This window comes from Branchiostoma belcheri, unplaced genomic scaffold (genome assembly GCF_001625305.1).
Source record: "Branchiostoma belcheri isolate BF01 breed outbred unplaced genomic scaffold, Haploidv18h27 scaffold26, whole genome shotgun sequence".
In the NCBI taxonomy this organism is placed as follows: Eukaryota; Metazoa; Chordata; class Leptocardii; order Amphioxiformes; family Branchiostomatidae; genus Branchiostoma; species Branchiostoma belcheri.
Window position 1 is genome coordinate 2,326,734 of NW_017803865.1, and position 24,389 is coordinate 2,351,122.

The window sequence follows — 24,389 nt, forward strand, 5'->3', positions numbered from 1 at the left end:
TGGGGTTCACTGTGTATTATGTGTGACAATGTAACTGGTAGCAGCACAAGCGCCACGTCTGCCCCAAACTAATTTCCTCACCAGTGATGATCTCCCGATAAGCTTGACCAGATGGCCAGGATCCCAGCTGTAATCCATGGATGATGGCTAATACTAAACACTCATTTCATCCCGTGTAATCAACCCTTCAGGACAAATTGAAGAGGAAAACCTGAAGCTCCTACCACAACAGACTATGGCCTCCAGAACACTGCTGCACTACAACCAACTATTTTAAGGAGTAGGTCGGCAGCAAGGTCGGCTGTGGTTGGCTGGTGTTCGGTGAGGTCGGCTGCTGTTCAGCTGCGACAGCCAAATATTTCAACATGTTTAAAACGTTCGCATGTGGACAGAGGTTCAGCTATGGTTGGCTGGTGTTGTGGAGTAGGTCAACAGTATTCAGGGCGTGTTCGGGGGTCATATTTGACTCAAATTGAACTTAAATTCGGTTCGATCAATTTAGAAAGGTAGCCTAAATATGGCCAGACTTCCGGAATTTCAGCCAAACTTGGCTGGCTGGTGGTCTGAATGTGTGGCAGGGGCTTTAGGGCCAGCTGCGCAAAGTAAGACAACTTCAGATGACTCGCATGCCAGAGGTAATCCGACATGAAAGTTACCGTGACACTTGGCCAGTGCGTAAGACTTTCCATCTTGATGTAATAATGCCCATGTCGATTTGATTAAACAAATGACGGTACAATTACAGATCATGAACATGGTCTTGAAACTTGGAAGGTTATACAATCTGCAGTGGCTTTTGGAACCGTCTCAAAGGTATGGGCATCGTGTCAAAACTTGTGGCCACCATGAAATCTTTCATGACACGTGCACATGCAGCAATGTTATCTGCCTTTCATCTGCCTTTATGAGCTTTGTTACCTGAGAAGGTAAGGTAAAACTACTTTGAAACATTACAGCAATACAGAAACCACTGTATACAGAAACTGGTCCACACTTCTTTCTGAAAGGTCAGTCATATGGAGGAATGGGTATTTACAGACTTGTATTTTTGTAAGTAACTATAAAACTTCATGATGTACATTTGTATCTTTACTTACCAGACACGGATGTAGACGTGGATGTTCCAGGGACGTCCTCCTCATCCACGGATGTCATCCCTCCAAACCGCTCGGATGCTGAGGGCACTTGTAACTGCTGACCCGCTGAAATGTTCGGGAACACTTCACTGGTGCCCGGAGGCGCAATGCTGGTCAGTCCAATCCAGTTTCTGTTGCTTTCATTGCCGTGTTCTGTACGTTCTTCGTCTACGTGTATTCGTTCTTCGGGAATCTCTTTGGCATCAGCGCCCTCCGAAGTCACTGCGATTCGGACCTCGGCGCCGACTGCACCACCATGGCCGCTTTCCTCCTCGCCGTCCTCGGAAGACGTCATTGTGGAAACGTCTGCCTCAACCCCTGGTAGTATCATGTTGGTGCCTCTCTCCCGTCCAGAGGGTGCTCGTATGACCGGCCGGAAGGCTGACATGTACCCCACGATGGGACTCCGTAGCGACGTGATAGTAGTGTTGGCCACCCCTATCTTCGGCAAGAACAGATCTGTACTCTGGGTGGTTGCAGCCGGACTTTCAAGGCTTTCGCTCCGAAAAGTCTGATTCCGTTCATTCGTGAGCACCGGGAGGCTAAATGGAGGAAAGTTGTAGTGGAAAAAGTTATCTAGCACGAATGGGTGCACGTTCTTACTCTGTGTGGAGGTTTTGTCGTGCATGCTGGAAACAGTGGAGGAACATATGGGGATGTGCGGTAGGTACTGTGGTCGGAGGAAGTACGGGGGAGAGAGGAACGCCTTGCTGCCGAAGGGAGGGACGGGGAAGGACGGGTCGAGGGGGAATGTCGGCATGCTCGGTTCTAATGGCATTTTCTGTTCCTGTTGGGATTTCTGCTTCTTGGCCTGAGACAGCGTGGCTGAGCTACACGCGTTGCTGAGGGCGCGTTTCCTGTTGCCGCCGTTGAACATGGCCTTGACGTCCTCCCAGGCGTACAGCAGGTCCTCTGGGGGCTTGTCGGCCGCCAGCTTCAGGTGACGCCGCCAAGCGTTGAAATTTGCTGCGTCGGGATGCTGCAAGGGCAAAGAGGAACATACTTTTGATGTACTTTAGTCCAATGGAAAAACATGTTTTGCACGTCTACCTTACAATCTCAATACAGAATGAAACTGTAATACATGTAATTGCAGACAAATGGTTCCGAAAAATTAACAATTAACAGCTTTTAAAGCTTCTGGGGATTGTGAACAAAGACATGTAATTTTGAACATTAATGTAACAACAGTTTTAACACCTCACACCGTTGCAAGTAATTGTAATGCCGAAGTTTGTGTTGATACAATGACATTCTCTGACAATATTGTACAAAACTCTGTGAGTCCGTTTACACCTATTTTTTAAGATATAAATAAACTATCCCTGTTTCTTAAATTTCTTTAAAGAACAGATAGGAGACATTTAAACGATGAATATAAAGCATGCAGCATACATCCCTATATGTTCGATTGTTTTGCTCACGATAGATTTAGTCTAGTGACACTTACAAGTTACAGCTTCAGTTGTTTGTTTCTCCAACTTCTCAGGAACGTTACAAGTAATGATCCTTTATGTAAACGTTTCACGTGAAGCTACTGCATTTAGCCTACATGGGCGTGCAAATAAAGATCATTCATTGTTTTGTTGTCCCACATTAGATGTTAAATAGCGAGTATTTACTTCTTCCCCGACCTTGTACTTGGAGTCGGGCATGCGGTGACAGTGGAAGATGAACTTGTTGGGGGAGAAGAAGATGTTACAGAAGACACACTTCACACACTTGGCCCGGGAACTGTTGTAGCGGGACGGGTAAAATCTGGAAAGAGAAGTACGTCTGATGCACAGTGTTGACCTTCATGTGGTCTACTTATCAAACTACTGCAAGGTTTATTCTTACTCAAGCACATTCATATACTAGTATATGGTGACCAGCCCCTCCAGTTCTGTCCTGCTACATAATGTAACTCAACGCCGCAGGGTGTCTGCTACAGCACCAGTTATCATGGTGACAGACATCTTGTCCGAGCAGAGAAGCGAAGGTAAAAAAAACAGCGAAGAAGTCTTTAAGAAGAGTACGGTGACATGTTTACGTTTGATTCCCCAAGAATCTCGAAACGAAACGTTTTTTTTAATTTCAGAATTCACAAATTCAAGCAGGCAGCGACACGTCAAATAAGACACCTATAAACATACAAGTAAGTGGGAAGGAATCATTCAATCACAAGATATCCGCAGATGTTGTTAAACCTTAGCAAATAAGCACGGCAGTGTAATGAACGGCTGCTGTTATCGTCCATGTACCTTAGCAGTGAAAATAAACAACGCATTTAGCGCGTGGACTAAATCAACAAACAGAGGTTTAAGACGTCAATTGGCTCTCATAGCGGCCTCGAGGCGTGTGCTCTGCTTCATTTATCTTGATGTGGCCAGAACTTTTGCCTGAGCGCGGTTGAAGGGGCACTAGTGATTTTGTGGGCTACTGTAGTCTACTAAGTTCTACCCCTTGCAAGTCTTTAACTAGCAATGACTCACTATAACACTTTATAAATGAAAACCAACCAACAGCACTTTTGGTCACACAAAGGCAACAGCTAGCATTTAAGATATATCTGAAATAGTCAGCTAGAAGTCACGAAACCAAAAACTCAGGAGCCAAGCTATTCGAACTCCAGCCAACCACAGCCGACCCTGTTCCCGATGTATGCCGAACCATGGCACCGTGACCATGGTTGGTTCGGCACTGTTCAGGAGGCCAAGGTGTGACAGGGACTTAAGAACAAAGCTGGTGTGTTACGCCGAATGGCGGTTATACCGTCTATACAGATACAGATACAATAGGTGAGAGGAAAAAACACAACGTCACCTTCCACGGCAGCCCCAGGAGCACTCGTGCGCCACCTCGAAGGCGAAGTTCTCGGGCAGCTTGGGCGGCGTGGTGTCGCCGAAGAAGGACTTGCAGAGCCGCTCGGCTTCCCGCTTGGTGATCATGCCGCAGCGGCGGGACGAGATGGGGCATGGCCCCGGCCCGCCGCAGCAGCTCCAGCTGGACGGGCGTGCACTGAACACAAGTGATGCCCAGGGCCACGCGACGGTTGTGGATCTCGTTATAACTGAAACTCTGAAGTACAAAATGTTTATCAACAAATGTTTATCAACCTGTACCCACAAAACAGTTGCGGATCTCTAATTACAATCTTGACATTACAATGAAATCTAATACATGTAAACAGTTTGTAATTGCATTATAAATATTGCTTTAGTCTGTCATGAAAAATCCATGTTCAGAGACCCTCATTTAGACAAAAACGTGCTTTTCTAGCTAGAAGTATCAGTGAAACGGTGCAAAAAGATGTTCATGAATTTAATGAACGGTTGGAATAAAGATTTCAAAGCCAACACGTTACCTTGAGTAAAGTATTAGAGATCTGCGCCAGACACAGCCGTTCTTTCCCCTCCATCATGAGCGAGATGATCGGAACTCCGCACAGAACCACGGAGCGCACCTACAAACATGTCATATGATGTTTACAGACACATATAAGGTACACAGTACCACGGAGCGCGCCTATAAACATGTCATATGATGTTTACAGACACATATAAGGTACACAGTACCACGGAGCGCGCCTATAAACATGTCATATGATGTTTACAGACACATATAAGGTACACAGTACCACGGAGCGCGCCTATAAACATGTCATATGATGTTTACAGACACAGGTACACACAGCTAGAACCGTGGATCGTACATTCAAACCTTCCCTCCGTTTTACTAGGTACACACAGAACCAATGTCTGCACCTACAAACAAAAATAAAATACGTGACAAAACCGCAGTCCAAACCTACAAACATTTCATATGTTTTTTTTTACTCGGTACACACAGAACCGCGGTCCAAACCTACAGCCATGTCGTTTTGCTAGGTACACACAGAACCACGGATAGCACCTAAAAACATGTCATAGGTTTTTACTAGGTACATACAGAACCACAGTCCGAACCTACAAACGTGTTTTTACATGACACAAGAACACGGTCAGCAGCTACAAACATTTGATACAGGTTTTACTGGGTACACACAGAAGCACGGACCGCACCTGCAAAGGTGTCATACGGATTTTCTGCAAGCACAAAGGATACCAAGTCGTACCTGGTTACTGTTTGGAAGCGTGGCCTTCATGGGGCTTGCCTCCGGTCCCGGCAGCGTCTCGGTGGCTCTCGGCACGCAGGAGAGGGTCGACCCGACCGCTGATCCCGCCAGGTCCGGTGGAGGGTCCGAGGAGGTGGGAGGGAGAGCCGTGTCCCCTACCAGAGGACTGTGGCAGTCGCCTTCCATCGACTACGTTCTCTCAACTACGCCATGGCAACAAATATTAAACAAATAAGTTTTCAAGTAGCTCTCAGAAAATAAAAACGTTACTTAAGACGTTGTGAAGAAAACTAGGCGAAAGCACAGTCAACTAATCTTTTTCATGTTACAGGCGGTGGAAAGAGAGTGACCTAAACTGAATTATCCATACAATACGTGACAAAAGTCTTTTGAAGTAACACCATAGGAAGCTATACCTGTACGGCATATAAGTATGAAAGAAGAAACTGTCAATCAATACAGACAACTGCAGAAGTTGCGATTTGCATCTAAAGGCTTGTTTGAAGTCAATACAATTCTTGACAAAGGTTTTTTGACGAAACAGTATAGTATGTTCTACATGTCCCATCTATTAAAGAGAAACCGTCGAGCTGTACAGGTGAGAAAAGCTATTCAGGAACGTGTTAGGAAGTTATCAGGAAATGACTGAGTCTATGCGATTGGAGACAAGGATCGTATCAAGCAACCCCGTGTAGATACCAGTAAACCTGCGATTGATGAAACCATGAAGGTAGAAAGAGCAGTCCTAAGAGTTTTCCTGTATGCGCACCACACTTTAAAAAACCGGTCACATTTGGAAGGTATACCAACTGTTGATTAATTCTTTATGATCCGGGGAACATCAATGGGTCATAATCATACCTGGCGATTATTGTTCTCATGAAAAATGAATTGTTCGCCACATGCTGCCGGTTTGGCACGCCTGGCACAACAAAAGCCGTGATCGGGCCATGATTAGGGCGGGTAAGAATGGCACAGACGAGCCCCGGAAATTACACCACTCTTCGTCAATAGAGGCCGGCAGTCGGGCCGCAATTCTCCACCTACAGCTTTACATTGGAGGCGATGTTCTTTCAATTTCCCTTTAAATTATTATCGGAGCAGGCGTGCGTCGGGGTGGTTATGCTGGTCACTCAACACCTAGGAGATAGTAGATCTACCTACAAGTCGATATATTGTAAGGAAGAAGCGTGGACTACATTCATTACAAGATGGTTAACTTTTATATGGAGGAGTTGCCGTGAAACACAAAACAACTTACCTACTCTATAATGTAGGTGAGATAATTTGTGTGTGTTTGTCCTTGGTAGGGTAATGCGTAACGTAATTAGCAACGCATCACAACTCATGGGAAGCCATGCAACTACTAATGAATTCTAGTGAATAAGAAAAAAAGGCAAACTACACGTATTAAGTGTGATTTTTATGTAATTTTCAAAGTAATACTTACTTGTAAAACGTCGAGAAAAAGTTCCGCGTGTAGAGCCCGCTGGCGGTCAGATGTGTTAGACACTTGTAGCGTTTGTAACAGGAGCCCTTGTCGTTACAAACTCCCCCGACAAGCCCGGATGAAACCGGTATCGGCCCGGTATCTTTCCCCTGTAAATCCCGTTCGCCCTGTGCTAGTCCTCAGCTGTCGACAGGAGCTGACAGAGGCGCTACAGGTACCGGGGTCTCTGTATGACTGCTGAAGCCGCCCGCCAGCCCGCACGACTGACACCGCCTCGCCACAGCTTAGCGCCTGATAAACCTCCGCGCCTGCGAAAACCTTTGGGTTGGACCATTCTACTTACTGGGGTGGGGAGGGTGGGGCATACATGTAGAACTACCGTACATTTGATAGTTTCTGTATCCTCGAAGATATCATACTATAACAGATCCAGATAATACTCATAAACAATGAGAAAATATGCCATAATTTATAGGAAAGCTACGTTTTATGGAAATAATATTTCCCAGAAAGGAATATGATATCATATCATATCTACAAACCGCTTCAAATTCAATGTACTAGGAGATCCCATCCCTTCTCCTTAAAGATATGTCATCGAAAAGAAAACTGTTTACAATGTCCCTTCCTAACTGCACACCACAGAATCCTTTGCAAGATCATGTAGAACAGATGGCAGTAAAAAGCTACCCGGGCTTCGAACTCCGGCCTTTTAACCACCAAACAAATGCACACCCACACCAAGTTTGAGACAGAGAGAAAGTGGTGGTGTTAGCGTTGCGGGTCGTGTTTAGGCTATTATATCACCACAGGAAAATCTCTCCTTAGTAAGAACTTATCTCCCAGTCCGAGTAGATCAAACACAGCCCTGATAAGGCGCATGGTGCGGGGATCAGGCGGGAGATGAGCTGTGATACCGCCGGACTTACACAGGTGCGACAACCGCCAGCCCTTAAGCCGCCGGGTCGCCCGGATTTTCTACAAGTGTTCGATAGAGTCAGCGTGATCGCATATAAATGGTATCATGTGAGCTCCTTTCTTGTAAGATCTGACGTGACAGTGGACCAGATGCCGGATCTATATCTTTTAGAACATCAACACAGGTATTGAAGTGACGTTGACGCTAGGTTTTTGTTGACAAGAAATGTGTCCTGAAATGTTTATTTCTTCATTAATTGAAAACTACTACATTTAAATTTGTAGAAGGATTGACACAACAGGTGTCTATCACCTGTTCAAGATGTCGACTCTGAGATCGACCAGGCTGCAAGGTTTGAACCACTCACACCGGGGAGGACCTCTGCTCTTTTAGTAAGTGTGGTGGGTTCTTTAAGGCGCTCGAGGTATATATGGCTCTCCTCAAACCCGGGACCTCTGGTGAGTAAATCACAAATACGTCCAGTAAATGTAGTAACGTAGTCCTTGCTTGGAAAGAAATGGTCAAAGTTGTACAAGCTTGATGCCCCTATTCAAGGTTAACTCTACAGGCGCACCCATGCTACAGTCTAGCCTGTGCTATAAATTGTCCAATAGCAGTGGTTCAGGACATTATGATTAAGGTGTGTTGCGCAATCCTTGGTCCGTTACTGTTCGGCTGCGCCAGCCGAATATTTAAAAATGTTTAAAGCATTCGGGTGTGGACGGGAGATTGGGCCATGGTTGGCCGGTGGTTGGCTGGTGTTCGGGAGTAGGTCAGCAATATTTCAGGCGTGTTCAGGGGGCAGATTTGACTCGAATTTACCTCATATTGGATTCAATTCGTATAGAAAGGTAGGTGTGGCCTTAGTCAGACTGCTTCAGAACTTCAACCAACCTTGTTTGCTTGGTGGTCGGGGGAAGGTTCTGAATGTATAACAGGGGCTAGCTAAATTGGGACAGTAATGAAACGGCAAGACTTGAATGTGTCCTGTCAAGACATGATAGATGTAACATGGTTCTGTATTGCTTATCCTTGGTAAACATCTTATTCCAAAGAATGACAAATCAAACCGTAGCGTGATGGAGGCTGACAAATAGAACCGAAGTGTCTTTGTTGTGACCTTGAGGTCACGTCTTTCCGCGCCGATCGGCTGAGCTGTGATTGATGAGGCGGATCAAACCGGACCTAACGGCAGGTAATCAGCTTACGTTGTGGCTCAGGTATCAGGAGAATCAAGACAACTTTACTCAGATTAGTCTTACTTTTACAGTGTCAGATCTGACTAAAGTTTGTAGGAAGCGCACTGCCACTGGCTGAGTTAATTTTTTTTCCACAATCAGCATGATTCTCTATGTCCTTGTTAACATTCATTGTACAAAACTACAACATTTTTAAAAACATATATAGTCTAAAGACTGTTTTATGAGAGTTGATACTGGTGTTTACATGTACATACGTCCACGATGTTCTGACGAAGTCTAATAAACCACAAGACCATGTATGTATATCAAATTATGAAATGTAGCAATTATGCGACCCTTTCTGGTAATACCAAAACCACACAGCATTGTAGATCTAGCTAAAATAGCTTATTCATTACACACGATGACGTATTCGTAAATGTGTGTGCATATATCACTTTTTTTTCAAACTTAACACTTATCCACCAATTTGCTTTCAGCAACCTATTTTGAACAGCTAATATTTTCATCTACAGATATGAAGATACATACATGTAAAACATTTGGCGTGTAGAACTTCACTAAGCCAGTAGGTATATTTGATTAGGCTTGACGCATGCTCCTTTCCTAGTTGACAATGAAGCAACAGTGGAGTTATGATAACTATGACTCGGCTGCTGGCCACAGCTCACAACACCGACGCTCTTATAATTGCCTGGCGTCCGCCGCGCACGGGTGACACTAATTCATTCTACTCGGCCGGAAATGTGAAGAATAATGGAGAATATTTATTATTAATGAGGACATAATCCACCTGTAACACGCGCGCTGGGCAGGGGGGGGGGGGCGCCTGGCACACTTTGTGGCGATATAAAGCATACATTTTAGTGATGAAAAAATAATTTTTGGGTTGTTTTGTTTTGTTAGATGCTGACAGAATAAGTTGTTAAACCTATGTGTATATCTTCTGAATATTTGAATATTGATTGTCTTATTGAATAAAAAACGAGCGTCATATAATAAATGTGTTGCACGCTTCAAAAGCTTTTGTTCGAAACAACTTGCACGCACGCTAAATCATTTTTGCGACAGGACAAAAAAGGGTATGGGTAGGTACAGATGAGTAAATGAGATATGGGAACTAACCGATAATGCTTGAAGAATTAAGTACAGCTATAAATTTGTAATTATGACAGTTTGATGACGAATACAGAAAAGCACATCTGTTAGTGAATACCACACATGTTGAAGTTTCTTAGTCAATATACAGTCAATTCTATATAGTCTAAAGTCAATATACTTGATACAAACACAAAGCTATTACTCGTATTGTATGTTATAGAAAATTTTTTTAACAGTATTACTCAATACAACACATCATCACATTGAAATATCACAGTATCTCTAGATGTTTATTTATAATTCCCCGAAAAATATTTTCATTGTCATGATTTTCATTAATGTATGTATAGTCATTACTTCTTTATAGTCATCATATCATTGATAATTCATTCACACAACGAGCTATAGGCTTCTGACAAAATAGGGAGGATGGAAGATACCATTCCACGACAACTCTAACGTTAGAAGTCCCAAATAACCACACATACGTGTAGCAGTCATTCTGGAATTGAAGCGCCTTGCCGGAATACAGGGATGAGGGTGGCAACATGATAACAATTGTTGTAGTGAGACATACTGTGTTCTATACTTCTCCCAGAATAACCCAGCGAGAACAGAGACTCCAATCACCGGGCAGGCGGAAGATAAACACACAGAGTCTGCTCTATTGACTCTGACGCTCAATGTCCCGTGACTATATCAGGCGGGGCGTCGCGGTGAAATGTCGGCTGGTTGAAGTCCTTCACGCTCCTGTTCTTCACTTCATCACTGTGTACTTGTTAGCTATAGACCTCCTCATTAGTACGGTTCCAGTCATGTGCCAACGCAGGGCTCGAAATTCCTTTTCTGCACACCTGCACAGGTACAAACGTTGAAAATTATCTACACGAAGCAAATTATATCTGTGCCTCATCGACATTATTAAGATAATTTCGTCGTGCTATTTAAGATCCATTTATTTTACTCCAAACACAACTTTTCTTTCCGCCTGTCCGCAATGATCTTTGCGGAAAATTGGTTGCGGTTTTCTCCAATCGTCCCGGCGCGCTGTTCGCCGTTCTCCGTGATTTGTTTCGTGTGTAGAATCCCTCAAACAGCCGACAAACGAGGCTTAACGTATTCAGGATGGAGTCAATGTCAATTGTGCAGGCGGAATGAGCGCGATAACCGCTGGGCGGGCAGAACCCTTATTAAGTCTCGGTGATGTACCGTCTCCGCTGCATTAAGACATTCACCCCAAGTGCGTGCGATACGGACGAGATAGCGACTGATCTCATGGGAGGACATGAATTACGGGATGGAGGAAAAAAGTTCAGAGTGTTAGGAACGTCTGTCACAAGGTGGCGAAGAACAGAGAAATATCAATCTTTCGCTGTCAAGAGCTGGTTTGGCTGGCGGAAGGGCCGGCAGAAGCGTGATTTAGTCAGGCTATCAGAAAATATCTTTATTTTTCATTTTTATTTGACAGATCTCAATTAGTGAGAATCACACCAGTCTTCCCAGAGTCATGATAATTACCGTCCATGACTCATAACGCATTGAATTGTTTTAGTATATAACAAAGTCGTATCAAGAACGTGTCGTGTGCTCCCCCCCCCCTTCTGTCGTTCCCACGTGAAAAACATAAACAAGTACATCTGGACGCCAAAAGACAAACGATGGCAGATTGATAACTCTGCTACGTGTATTATTTTTTCCACGTTATTTTTATTAGATTTTCAAAAACAAGTACAATACACAGACTTGCATGGCACAGGTTTTACAAGAACAGAAACAAACCCATACCAGAAACCAATTCATTAATACTTATTCATATCAATCTAAACATAAAAAAACTGTAACACATAGTAAATGAAAGTTTAGTTAACGAAGTAACTCAAAAGTCTCAATTCCATTACCATGCGTCGAGTCAAAAAGAACAATTTAAGAACAAAATTTTTAAATTTTGTTCTTAAATTACTTTCCCCACTTGCCAATCTACTTATAATGAAGAACATTATCTTAAAATCCCAAACGGAAGTCAAAGAACCACCATCACCAAACTACGAATCAGCTGTCATAAACTCAGCATCGAAACAGGAAGGCACAACCGCACACCTCTGGAGCAAAGAATCTGCCAATTTTGTAGCTCAAACAAAGTAGAAGATGAAGCCCACTTTGTTATTGATTGTAGTTTATATAGTAATGAAAGAAACGATCTTTTTAGATGTATTACTAGTACGTTTCCATACTTCCAATACTTGTCTAATATTGAAAAATTTATCTTTCTTATGCGCTTTGATCATCCTGTATTATACAAACCCATCTCAAATTATATTTTCAACATCACAAAGAAACGAGAAGAAGCCGAACCTCTGTATTAGAGTAGTTTTAGAGCTGTTTTGTAATACAAACATGTATATTACCCATTTCATCTGTTCACCTGTACTTAGCCCGATAGGGCATGAATGTACAATAAAGGTTATTATTATTATTATTATTATTTAAAAATATGTTTGTGTATTTTCCCCCCTCTATTTGCAATTATAAACTCCAATTTGCAAAAATACGCTACGAAAGATATAAAGGAGGATAGTTTAAGAGGGCATTGGCGATTTCTATAAATGTAAATTTTAGTCAAAAGAATAATTAAGTTGGACAATATTGAACAATTGTCGGTTAAATCCCCAAACATAACATTGAAAGCGGTCAGCTGTAGATTCATTCCAGTATGACTTGAGTGGTCCATCTGTTTCCAAAATTCAATTACATATGTACAGTTCCAAAACAAATGGACCACCGTCTCCTCTTCCTCCTTACAATGATCACACATAGGGGAATCAATTAATCCCCAAGTATACAATGTTTTATTTGAGGTTAAAAATTTGTATAATAATTTATATTGAAACATACGTGTCCTTGAATCTATAGAAATTTTTATATTAGGCTATATACCCGTTTCCAATGTATTGGAGTGTTAGAATATTCTTCCCAAGATGATTGGATTTTGTAAGGAGGCTACCATGTTCTAGTGTCGCACATAAAGAAGAATGCGTGTATTATTACTTGCGCTGACAGAAAGGACCGCAAGATGGCATCAATGTACAAGTTTGTATGCATCACCTAGCGCGCATGCAAACCGGTTTCCCAAGGTTTTCACACAAGTTTGCCGTCATATTCTTCTAAGATTACCCGTTTTTATACCCTGTAGTGTGAACTTATATAGTTCATCTCCGTCGGCCATAAGAAACCCATAACGTACTCTGTGCGACAATCGATGTATGGACTATATGGGTGAAGTATGGGTTTCGTTTTCGTTGAACCATGGATGTACCTCTATGGTCAAACCATCCAACTTTCTCCTTTAAAACGTTGATGAAATCCATCAAATTGTGTTGGACTAGCCTCATGATCACGTGTCGTTTTAAAAGCTTGTTGTTGACCATATATGGTAAAATTGTCTCGTCATTGATAGAAATGCCTGGAGGGAGGACACAGTACAATACCTGAACATGAGGTATTCAGACTATTGAGAGACCGCCTAGAGCACCAACAATGGGAAACTGTCAGATTCACGTTTCCCAGGTTGGTCCCGACAAACGTTTTTATCGTTCTTTCTTAAAGGCATCCAATGCAATTTCAGGGCGGCAACACAAATGATATCCCGGATCAGGGAATCTGTCATTTAATGCCATTTTAGCACATTTACGTCATCATGAAACCTGATGCGTTTGAAATAGCCGAAACCAAGCTACGAGAAGAGTCCCTGTATTTTTGGTACCACTACTAAATAGATAGAGAGATATCTTTATTCTGTGGGATAGGCTTGATTCAACTCATCATACAGTATTTTATAACAGTGACCAGAAAATTGACATTGAAAATCCAATTTTATTGCTTCCTTCGGTTCCTTTAAGAATAGCTACATTCATAAGAAGGCGTCCTGAAGTCACAAGTGACTGAATGATTCCCAGACATTACTAATTATCTGCTCTTCTTGTTGTTCACGTCAACAGGCGTCGCGTTGATCCCGATTTAACAACGGTTAACTTGGCACAAAAGATTCATTTATCTTGGTTAACACCCATCGTGGGCGTTGTAGAGAATGCAATGCCAAAATAATACCGTTGTTAAAGGTAGGTTGGGCAGCGTCCTTGTATGGTATCCATGATTAATTTATATATTGGCGTCTGTTAGCGGATAAACTTAGTTAATAGCACCATGCACTATAAATGTAAAGGAATGGGATCACACTCTTTAAAAAGTTATCAAAGTTTTATAACTATCTGCATTTTTCTGGCGAGTGATTAGTCCCAGGTTCCTTCACACGTTTTACAAACAAAGTTGTTAAGTCGTGCATTGATCCTGAAACCTGTTCATGTGTACATTCGTGGCATGGCGTCTGTAAACGAATAAACTTGACTTCACTATGCTCGATAGATGTAAAGGACTGTGATCATTTTCTTAAAAAATTCTCAAGCTGTAGGATGATCTGCATTTTTTGGCGAGTGATTAGTCCCAGCTTCCTTCACACGTTTTGTAACCAAAGTTGTTACGTGGTGCATTTATGCATAAACATTCATGCTCCGGATCTTAAACTTCCACTCTTGCTTGTGCTGGATTCCAGCTGGAACAGAGTCCATAAGTCTTGTGTGGATTACGAGCTTCACAAGGGGGAGTTTCACTTTGTTCATGACATGTATCGAGATTCGATACCTCCCGATATACAGTGGAAGCGTTGTGTTTCGATTTAAAGTAGTTTTCTGAAGAAATTCAAACTCAGTTGGTCTTGTAGCTGAAGGAACATACATATATACTCCCACCCCATAAACATTTCTTTTACGTCCCAGTTTTTCCTGGAAGAGACGGTCGTTAGCCTCGAAAAGACTGACCCGAGATAAACTGAGGCGTGCCCCTAAGATATGTCACAGACGATCAGAGGCAACCCACCCAAATACCTTTCTTTTGTTACCTACGACCTCACCCCAACGCGAAATTTAGATCACGTTGCATTCCTTCACACTAGCTCTATGGTGTCCGTCAGGCGCAGCCAGTGTAGAAACATTAGTAGAAATCAACACGAATAGCGAATTACCTCCACTAGAATGTGCCAGGTTAGAGATGTTCTAATGGTCAGTTTGACCATCCATGGTCTCCTAACTTTTTTTCTAGTTTATCAGCTCTATTTGGACCATAGATTTATAAACTCCGACCATATGTACTTCCAGAGGGCAATAGGCACCGTTTTCTCATTCCCAGGATGCATAGCGCCAGCAGGAGTTTGAATTATGTGTTTCTTTGGTGTTTTACATTAGTTGATGACAGAATCTGAAATAATGAAGGTTGCTCCCTAAATATGTACATACTACAACATCTGTTGCATTATTTCGAGTAATAGTTGTAAATTTTCTACTGACGGACGATATAATGTTACCATTATATAGAGTAAAGTTATGAACCACGTGTTCCATGTTTATACTAGAAAATCACAAGAATTTCACACTCTATTTGTTTCCAGACTCGTACAAGTCACATATTTGTGAACACAAAATACTTCAACACGACAGAAATGCACAGAAAAACAAACTGTATAAATAACATTAACAGTATATCGTAAAATCCCGTTGACGAGCGCCCTCCCGCTATGCATCCTGGGAAAGGCGAAAGGGAAAGTTGAGTGACGTATCGTGCGTTATTCGGAGGTTATAAAAGGCGGGAAAGTCCACGGTTTGCGGCACAGCCGTCCCGACTCCGAACCGTCGTGTGAGAGCGCGCACACCGGCCGAGGGGAGTGCTGCACCCGACACCTGACAACAACTCACCCACACCTGTAAGTTAAGTATCAAGGTACACTTCTCCGTCGTATGTTTGCTTAATTCTATCAATTAAGGCCCTTTTTTAATGGATATCCGCAGAATGTTGTTATGAATGAACTTTTTTACAAGCACGCGTAGTGTGCTAGCCTGGCTACCATTCTCCACACATTCTCCAGATGTTTTACTGGCCTCTGCAGTCTTACTAAGTATAGTCCTTTCCTGATCTATATCATTTCATAATTATTATATTGTCGTCCTGTAATTAGAGAAAAAATTGAACCGACCAGGCAAAACCGCCGGTGGGCGGAAATGGAACTGGGCGGGCGGGCAGGACTCTCAGCACCGTAGAATACCGACGAGCCTACGATGGTCTGGCTACCGGCTAGGCTTGGTCCTGGTTTTCTCGTACATTATGTATATGCATGGTCTCAAACTAGTTCTGTCGAAAAGCTATTTTAAAGGGCGACACTCGTATTTTTGATTTTGCCAACTCAAAAAAAAAGACTTAACACGATAAGTTATGATCGATCAACCGTGGGCATATCGTAGTCTGGCTACCATTCTCCACAGGTCTAGCCTTGCTAGTGATCATTCTCCACAGGTCGTCTTTATATATCAACAGGTGTTTTACCGACCAGAGTCTAGCCTGGTTACAATATCTTTCCAGCTTAGGGGCGTTTTGCTTGCCGCAATCTAGCGAGATCCAGCGAAGTACTACGATCTTTTACTTTGAAATTATGCCTCGGGCTAAAGGTGTGTGCCCACACCATCGACGGGCGAGGACAGGTCGCATAGTTTCTGATGTTCCGGAATAATACCAATGCGCAACAGGCAGAATTTACGGGAACTGTATATCTCCAAGCAGATACTACAGTGACAAAGCAATATCCAATCGGCATGACGAGCCATCGCCATGTCGTAACGGTAGGCAAAAAGCGGATGACGGTTGGCTTATTTGCTTACCGATAATTTGCGTATGTCTTCAAATAATTTGCATCTGTATGATGTAAACAAAAACATCGAGCGCTCGTAATAGTCAAACCCACTCCCTCCCCGCACACTCACAAACACATCTATGTGGCATGATTTTTTCCTTATTCCTTATTCTGCATGTTAGTTGGAATATGCTGTTCTTCACTACAAGCCTGTGGCTCCTGCTGAGCCTCCTGGCGCCCGGGAGTTCCGGGGATGAGTTGGACGGGCCCTATGGGTACGGTGGAGACGCCGAGATGGGTGCCCCCTCCTTCCCCCTGGCCAACGATGTAGGTGAAGCATCTGCAGACGAGATAGAGTCGTTGATGGGAGGCAAGGAGAGCGGGCAAAACCTGCTGGGCCGACTGAACGCCCTACTAGAGAAAAGGGGATATGGACACGGTACGTGTGTCTGTTTGTCTATTTGTGTTTTGTGTATGTCTGTTTATCTATTTGTGTGTGTGTGTGTGTGTGTGTGTGTGTGTGTGTGTGTGTGTGTGTGTGTGTGTGTGTGTGTGTGTGTGTGTGTGTGTGTATGTTTATCTATTTGTCTGTGTGTGTGTGTGTGTGTGTGTGTGTGTGTGTGTGTGTGTGTGTGTGTGTGTGTGTGTGTGTGTGTGTGATTTGCATCTTTCTAGATTGCATGACTTCGGATAATCGGATCATACCGTTACGTACTTATGTCGACGCTCTTTATCATGTCAGCGTTTTGCCCTCTTGTCTTACTTTAATAGGAGGGCACGCGAGCCTGACTGACGTGATAAGCGACCTGTGCCAGGTTACACCGAGACTGGGTAAGGCCTTATAGAGTTCTTCATCTCCAATCTTTGACTGTAAATCCACTAATGTTGCGCTTGAATTCAGTGCTTTGCACCAAAAAAATGTTGTATGTGTATCCATAGTCTTGCCTGAGGCATATAATATAACACATATACGCGGAGAACAGTGACACTGTGAATGACCAGTGATCCTAAACCTAATCCATTCCGGCACAGAACTAGGAAGGCACGCTTCTGGATAGAATAGAAACCTCCTAGTTTGCATGGTGTCTTTATACACGGCCTCCTCGCAATCGAAACGAATAGCCTCTTGTTTCCATAACACGGGAGGTATTTACTTGTACTTTTAGTATGTAACTTCACTAATGCTCGCGGCTTCAAATCATGCATCGTAGAATGTCTTTGAAGACGAGCAGCAAAATATTCTAATGACCCATTAGGGCGAAATCTATCATCCTCTTTTCCCAGGACGAATCTTCGAGGTGCACTCGCCAGCAGGAGGCTACAAGTACGACTTAGACGAAGCGAAACACGCCTGCGAACAGCAGGGCGCGACCCTGGCCTCCTATCACCAGCTGTACGAGGCCTGGCAGGACGGGCTGGAGATGTGCAAGTGTGGGTGGCTGTCGGACGGGACCGCTCGCTACCCCATGCATACAAAGAAGTTGGTATCATATTTGACATACTTGACATACACTCAACAAAAAGCTAGTCTTAACATATTACTCAATTCTGGATATAGTGTTTTGATCAGAATTTTTTACTTAAAAGCTTGTTTCTATAAAAACTGCAACAGTATAACGTAAATTTTATGGCAACTTTAGGCATAAAATATATCCTACGCTGATGTCTGGAATATCTATCCACCAAAAGATTCAGAATTATCTGAACAATACCTGTATTTAAATGATTCATGTATGTTTAAGCAGTTTCACCAGAATGCAATGAACATCTAGTTAGAATGATATAACTATGCAAGATGCCATAGATGCACCCTGATCTCGGAATAGCCGAATATGTAAATTGCACAGCGTCATGTATGCATGGTATGGTGGTGTCTGAAATAACACATTCTGCTAATATTGCATATTGTGGCATGTCCATGATACATACATCCATTCAAATAGTACGTACTAACTTTTTTGTTCTGTTCTGTTCTATTTGTTTGTCACTCCCAGATACCAATGCGGCACAATTGGCATCAACAAGTGTACATGGCAAGCCACGTACGACGCCTGGTGCTTCCGCAAGTTGAGCATCTGTGGCTGAAGCACGGATATCGTATCCAGAAAAGTGCACTCTCTAACATTTGCACAGATAATACACAAAGATACATTAAATTTTGGACGCAATTTTGACCTTTTATTCTGCTTGTAACCAGGGATAGCTTGACCTGGCTGAATGTTTTACTAAATCAGCATTGTACTTAGAAGAACTTTATTGCACAATTGTACGTGGTACAATATATGGTGACAACTATGAGCAGTACAAAACGAGGTATATAATAAAACATGTATAACATACCAATTGCTAAACAAGAAGGGCTAGCATACGTTTTTGAGTTTTGGTACTCGTCGAAGTTCTTTTTTAGTTTCTTAGAACAAAGCAGTCTTTTATATATCTACCTATTTTGCATCTGACAGTTATTTCATATTGGCGATAGCTGTTAATTCTTCATTTAAACAAGGTGCTCTCTGTGTAGTTTAAAATCAGAATCAGAATAAAATACTTCATACCAAACACGTTGTGCCAGTAGAGTCGTTATGGCTGATGTAACAAATTAAAGGTTAACTGCAATCCAACTTCCGATCTGCCAACCCTGGCTATAGTTCTACCAGCAGACCTGCTTGGATCTCAGATGCGAAGGCCTTTTCCAAGAAGTGAGAAGTCGTTGGTATTTGCTATTGATATTGTAGAAGCAGGTAGGATGAAAGGATCACTAAAATTTGGCCTCTACCAGGCTTGGGAAGCGACTGAAAAGAATGGAAATTGGTCAAATAGAGACATAACATGCAGAGGGGATTTCGTCACCTGGAGAATACAGTTGCGGCAAACTATTACGGACCAACTCCCCTAGCATGTAATTTCTCTACTTGACCAATTTCTACTCCTTTCAGTCGCTTCCCCAGCGAAGCCTGGTAGAGGCTAATGGGGCTGTCATAACTGTAATATACGCTAGGAGGCGTGGTGGAGCACTTCCGCTGCGTTTCTGACTGTGACTTTCCGAACCGCCTGCATGGCCGAACTCAGCATAAAGTAAACCAACGTAACAGACTCTTCCTGTTTTCATACACGTGTAGATATGCAACATGACACATGGCAGAGACTAATTACGGTGTTTACATCGTAGCGTCATTTGCGTCAATAAGCCGGGCGCATATTAAATACAATAACGTTAAGGGGTGTAGCATTTCGGGAAATTCTTCCGCTTTAATTCCACATCATGAGCACGTTATTTGTTACCTAACTACGTATATGAGGTACAAACTGACAGCGTTAACAACTCAGAGTTAAAGGTCTGATTAACTCCTGTGTCAACATCCGGCAGCATTCTCAAGGAAGACTTGGATATCTGGCACGGGTTTGATCAACGTGAGTAATCACGATTGGTAGAGCGTAAAGGAAGAATTACTCAAAACAGGTGTTTCCGTCGTCTAAAAGTTATCTTTTACCGCTTGTACCATTCAGTCAAGCACAGATACGCAAAGAAGACAGCTGCAGATGGTAGAAAAGAGAAATCTGCATGGAGAGTAAGATAAGGCACGACGTGTATCAACATACAAGAAACGCCGTGCCCCGTGATTTGTGCTGACTTGGCAGATCGCCAGGGGAAGTCCCACACAAGACTCACCCCGTACGTCAGCCCTTCTAATAAGAACACCAGCTGAGTGTACGCACATCCGGTCAGCTCCTGTATATAAGCCGAATCATCCTCACCTCAGAACACTTCGTTCTCAGAGAAGTTCAGAGATCGATATTTCAGCATGAAGGGTCTGTGCGGACTTGTGGTGGGTTTGCTGCTGGTTACTGAGACTCTGTGCGGGGTACGGGAGGATCTGGACGCTATAAAATGCGTCCGAAGGTACGTAACAGATCGGATTTGGAGTGATATTCGTGTGCTACATATGTGTCTCACATACCGCTACTTTGTAATCCAAAGGCAAAGTCCAAAGTTGATTTTATTGTCAATGTGCCTTTTTTTATAGTCGTTGTTTTTGGTTTTCCTGAAAGTAATTGAGATATGGTATTTTACAGACGGTCGCTGGATGGCGTGCTCGGACGGTCCAAGAGATGCGCTGGTGGTAGCGGCGGTGGAGGCGGCATCGGTATTAAAGTGCCTCTTTCTTGAAAGATACTATGCAATATAAACCAGCTGTTTTCTTAGCTATACGTTACGAATGTTCGAGACATAAACGGTGTGGTGCTTCATAGCAAACGCCTGGTAAGCAAGGCTATATGAGGCACTGTTTCTTCACCCTGAAGCCTAGTGAAGGGGCGTTGCTTTCCTTGCATTGTAATGTTTACACATGCGGGTACATGCATATCTGCGGAGCTCTAATGCAGTTTCTGTATTTTCTGCCAGAGCGCTTTCTGTGTGTTTTGATGAGGGACTGAGGTTTGACACATCTGATTGTCTTGTGCAAACTTTTCTGACACGTACAGAAAGGATAACGGTGATAGGACAGCCGATCCATGACCCGTTCATCGGCGTCATCTCGGACCCCGGCGCTATCCGGGACTTTCTCGACAATTTTGGCGGGAACGGAGGCGGACTGGACCATGGTGAGGGAGGAGGGGGAGGCCCAGCTGAGCAACAGCAGGATCAAGGTCAGTAATAACGTCAACACATGATCACACTACATTACTGATACGCACTACATAAAAAATGTTAAAATTCTCACCATTCCTTCGTCACAGCAACTTCAGACAGTTGAAGATTTAGAATTACCGATCTTGTTACTGTAGGAAACGCAAGTATTGTTTTGGGGTGCACGTGGCTGAGTTGTGAGTTTGTGGGTCTGCTTGTCTAGCTGGACAGATTTAGGTTGACAGCACGTGGGTGGGGAAGATTGGCAGGCACAGGAAAGCAGGGCTCTGGCGGGAGCCAGCAGGCGAACATGGGGGGATTTGGGAAACCGAGGACTGAACGACGGACCTTTCAAATCTGCTCGGAAGTCTGAAATCTTCAAATAATTGTTTTCTTTTCCAGATTGTTTCGGGGACGTGGATAAAGTTGACACCACCGGAGCTTCACAGGCAACGGCGGGACAAGACGGACTGTCTACCACAGGTGAATGTACATCCAATGTATTGTTGGCTTCTTCTGTACATCCAGTGTACACGACAAAAATCCATGCATGAATTAAGTTTTTTTCTATCATTTGTTCTCCTCTTTTACCAAATCTCAAGTTTTTATCTTTTATTTTCTTAGGTGTTGATGCTTCCAATGCGCTTGCGCAGAATGATTTAAACCGTCTGAACCAGTACAAGAATCAGATCAACGCCGTCTCCAAGGCAACGGGTATGGACGCCGCCATCATTGCTGCCATCATCTCGCGAGAGTCACGTGCCGGCAACGCCCTGCAGAACGGATATGGTGACCATGGCAACGGTTTTGGGCTCATGCAGGTACCAAAGTTATTCCGTAAACTGGAAGTGGTACAGATGATAGGACAGGTTGTCAACGAAATGGAAATTGAATAAAATGCTTTCTAACACAAGGACAACATTAGCTTAGAATCTCCGAAATAAAGAAACATTTATAAACAGGAAATCAGAGATTCTAGACTACCGCAAAGTATTTTGATAACCGAGGCGCAATTCCATTGGGGCTAGGACAGAAACTGTGCAGAGTTGGAGAGTCTCTCATACAATTTTCGGCTTCCTGAAGTCCCCCATGTCGACCTCCCATTCCGGCTGCCTCCTGGCTAGAGCCATTCTAGCTAGAGCCTTTTTCTGTGTGTGTAGATCAATCGCAACTGCCATTCTACAAACCCACATCTCAGACCTAAAGCAATAATTCCGTACCCGGTCAGGGCAATGACTATCTGTTTCTTGTGTTCCTTCAGATTGACCGTCGTTACCACAACACCCAAGGCGCCTGGGACAGCACGGAACATCTGACCCAGGCTGTCGGCATCCTTCAGGGCTTCATCCAGGGCGTCAGCAACTGTCACCCCTCGTGGAACAGCGAGGAGGTGCTGAAAGGTAATCTAATGTTTCTTTGTCTCCGTAGTTCCTTTTGGGTACGAAAATATTGTTTTGGGTGGCAATGCTGTGGGTTTGTGTGTATTCTGTGTATATCCCGACAAAGTAGGTTGACACTACGTGGGTGGGAAAGATTGACCGACATAATGCCAGGGGTCAAAAAGTCTGACACGGGAAATTGCTCTGCAATGGGGCCAGCAGGAAGTAGGGGTCGATATGCGGTGAGTAGGGGGTTGATTTAGGAAGCCGAGGATTGCACGAGAGACGTTTTGATACTTTCCGGACGACAGGAATTTTCGGTATCTTAACTTGTTGTGTAATTGTGCACGTGTGTAATTTCAGAGAAGACACGCGTTTGGGCTCACTTCGTTCCACTAAGGAGCTTGGTTCCACCTTCAGTTTCTTCTGTGTACATCCCGACAAAGTATCCATGTCTGGTCACTTGCAGACGTCACTTGCACTTGTCCAACCTTTTTGTTCGATTTGATCTTTAATGCAATGAGTTAGCTGAACGTTTATAATGTTTGTTATTAAAAACACCCACCGCTAGAAAAACACATAAAAAATATGAGCTATAAAAGATGTGCGAAGACGATGTATTGTTGGGTCTGCCCTTGGTGCTGAACCGCATTCGCGGTCAACAAAAGTATAATACATTCTTTTTGCTCGAGCACAGCTACATTAGATGTATAAACCTTTAGCTCCGTATTTTCCCTACATCAATTGTGACGTGTATATAGTTGTAGGTGAACGAAATGTGTTTCCCGATTCCAGGCGGGATCTCTGCCTACAACGCGGGGGTTGGGAACGTGCGCAGCTACGACCGGATGGACGTGGGAACGACGGGGAACGACTACGCCAATGACGTCATCGCACGAGCCAAGTACCTGAAGAGTAAAGGGTTCGGTGATCCCAAGGATCAGGAGTGCCAAGGTTAGAAAGGTTTTCGGTCGCTAGCTCCGGTCCCTAGCTCCGGTGCTGCCCATGACACGGATTAGCTCAGTCCCCTCTTGAGGATAATACCCTGGCTACAAAGTCAAAAGATATTTTGAATAGATTTTTAAAGTTCCAAAAGCTAACGTTCATTATGATGATATCAAGACCAATGAATTCTTGACACCTCTAAAGATAATGTTCGTGAATATAATACCCAGGCTATGAAATAAAGAATCTTGAATAGACTTTTAAAGTTCCAAAAGCTAACGTTGAGGGTCATTCCTCTCCAGGCGGTTCCAACAGAAGGCGTCGGTCCTCCGGCTGCCCGTACAGCTGGTACAACCCCCTGGAACGCCCGCCCAGCTCCTCCGGGTCCCTGCAGTCCGGCGGCGGCGTGTTGCCCGCCGCAAATTTCCGTCTCGTAAACGGTCGTCGCCTTTCCGAACGGTCGTCGCCTTTTCTCAGAACGGTCGTCGCCTTTCGGAGCGGTCGTCGCCATTTCCGAGCGACCGAACTTCAGTTCCGAATATCCGCGGCATGTTCGGGACTTCCCGGAGTTCTTGGAATGTGTGAATCGCACTCAGTCCATAACATGGCGACCGTAGGCGGGCCAGAAAAGTAACTTGTCTCCTCAACTGCTGATTTTATAAGATCAGCATACGATCCTAGGCCTGGATCTTCTCCAGCCTATTCTTGTTTCCCTTCGCCAGCAAACTGAAGAAGGGTTCATATAATGCCGTTTATACAAATGACAAATGAATCTTCAACCAAAAACAAACATAGATTCCGTCCCTG

At 43.6% G+C, this 24,389-nt stretch overlaps 3 protein-coding genes across 4 annotated transcripts in view; 2 read left to right on the forward strand and 1 right to left on the reverse strand.

Moving 5' to 3' along the window:
* Nucleotides 1-5,655, reverse strand: part of LOC109471807 (SKI family transcriptional corepressor 1 homolog-B-like) — a 7,350-nt gene extending 1,695 nt beyond the window's left edge. Inside the window, 7 exon segments of the mRNA XM_019771161.1 lie at nt 1,098-2,115; nt 2,771-2,894; nt 3,942-4,090; nt 4,092-4,196; nt 4,483-4,581; nt 5,233-5,435; nt 5,583-5,655. Coding sequence (XP_019626720.1) covers nt 1,098-2,115; nt 2,771-2,894; nt 3,942-4,090; nt 4,092-4,196; nt 4,483-4,581; nt 5,233-5,418 — 1,681 coding nt within the window. The 5' untranslated portion in view covers nt 5,419-5,435; nt 5,583-5,655.
* A 9,980-nt stretch (nt 5,656-15,635) lies between these two features.
* Nucleotides 15,636-19,179, forward strand: LOC109471965 (hyaluronan and proteoglycan link protein 1-like). The gene is made up of 5 exons (XM_019771514.1): nt 15,636-15,713; nt 16,817-17,073; nt 17,406-17,465; nt 17,919-18,114; nt 18,629-19,179. Exons 2-5 carry the CDS (start codon nt 16,824-16,826, stop codon nt 18,717-18,719), a joined length of 597 nt encoding a protein of 198 aa, XP_019627073.1. The 5' UTR covers nt 15,636-15,713; nt 16,817-16,823; the 3' UTR covers nt 18,720-19,179.
* A 1,163-nt stretch (nt 19,180-20,342) lies between these two features.
* Nucleotides 20,343-24,389, forward strand: part of LOC109471944 (lysozyme G-like) — a 9,007-nt gene continuing 4,960 nt past the window's right edge. The window contains exons 1-8 of one of the 2 annotated variants that reach the window (XM_019771477.1): nt 20,343-20,532; nt 20,706-20,776; nt 21,114-21,278; nt 21,661-21,741; nt 21,883-22,079; nt 22,520-22,658; nt 23,433-23,591; nt 23,885-23,981. In XM_019771477.1, the coding sequence (XP_019627036.1) occupies nt 20,435-20,532; nt 20,706-20,776; nt 21,114-21,278; nt 21,661-21,741; nt 21,883-22,079; nt 22,520-22,658; nt 23,433-23,591; nt 23,885-23,981 (1,007 nt within the window). In that variant the 5' untranslated portion in view covers nt 20,343-20,434. The remainder of the gene's footprint in view (nt 20,533-20,705; nt 20,777-21,113; nt 21,279-21,660; nt 21,742-21,882; nt 22,080-22,519; nt 22,659-23,432; nt 23,592-23,884; nt 23,982-24,389) is intronic. The other variant, XM_019771478.1, reaches the window with a different exon arrangement.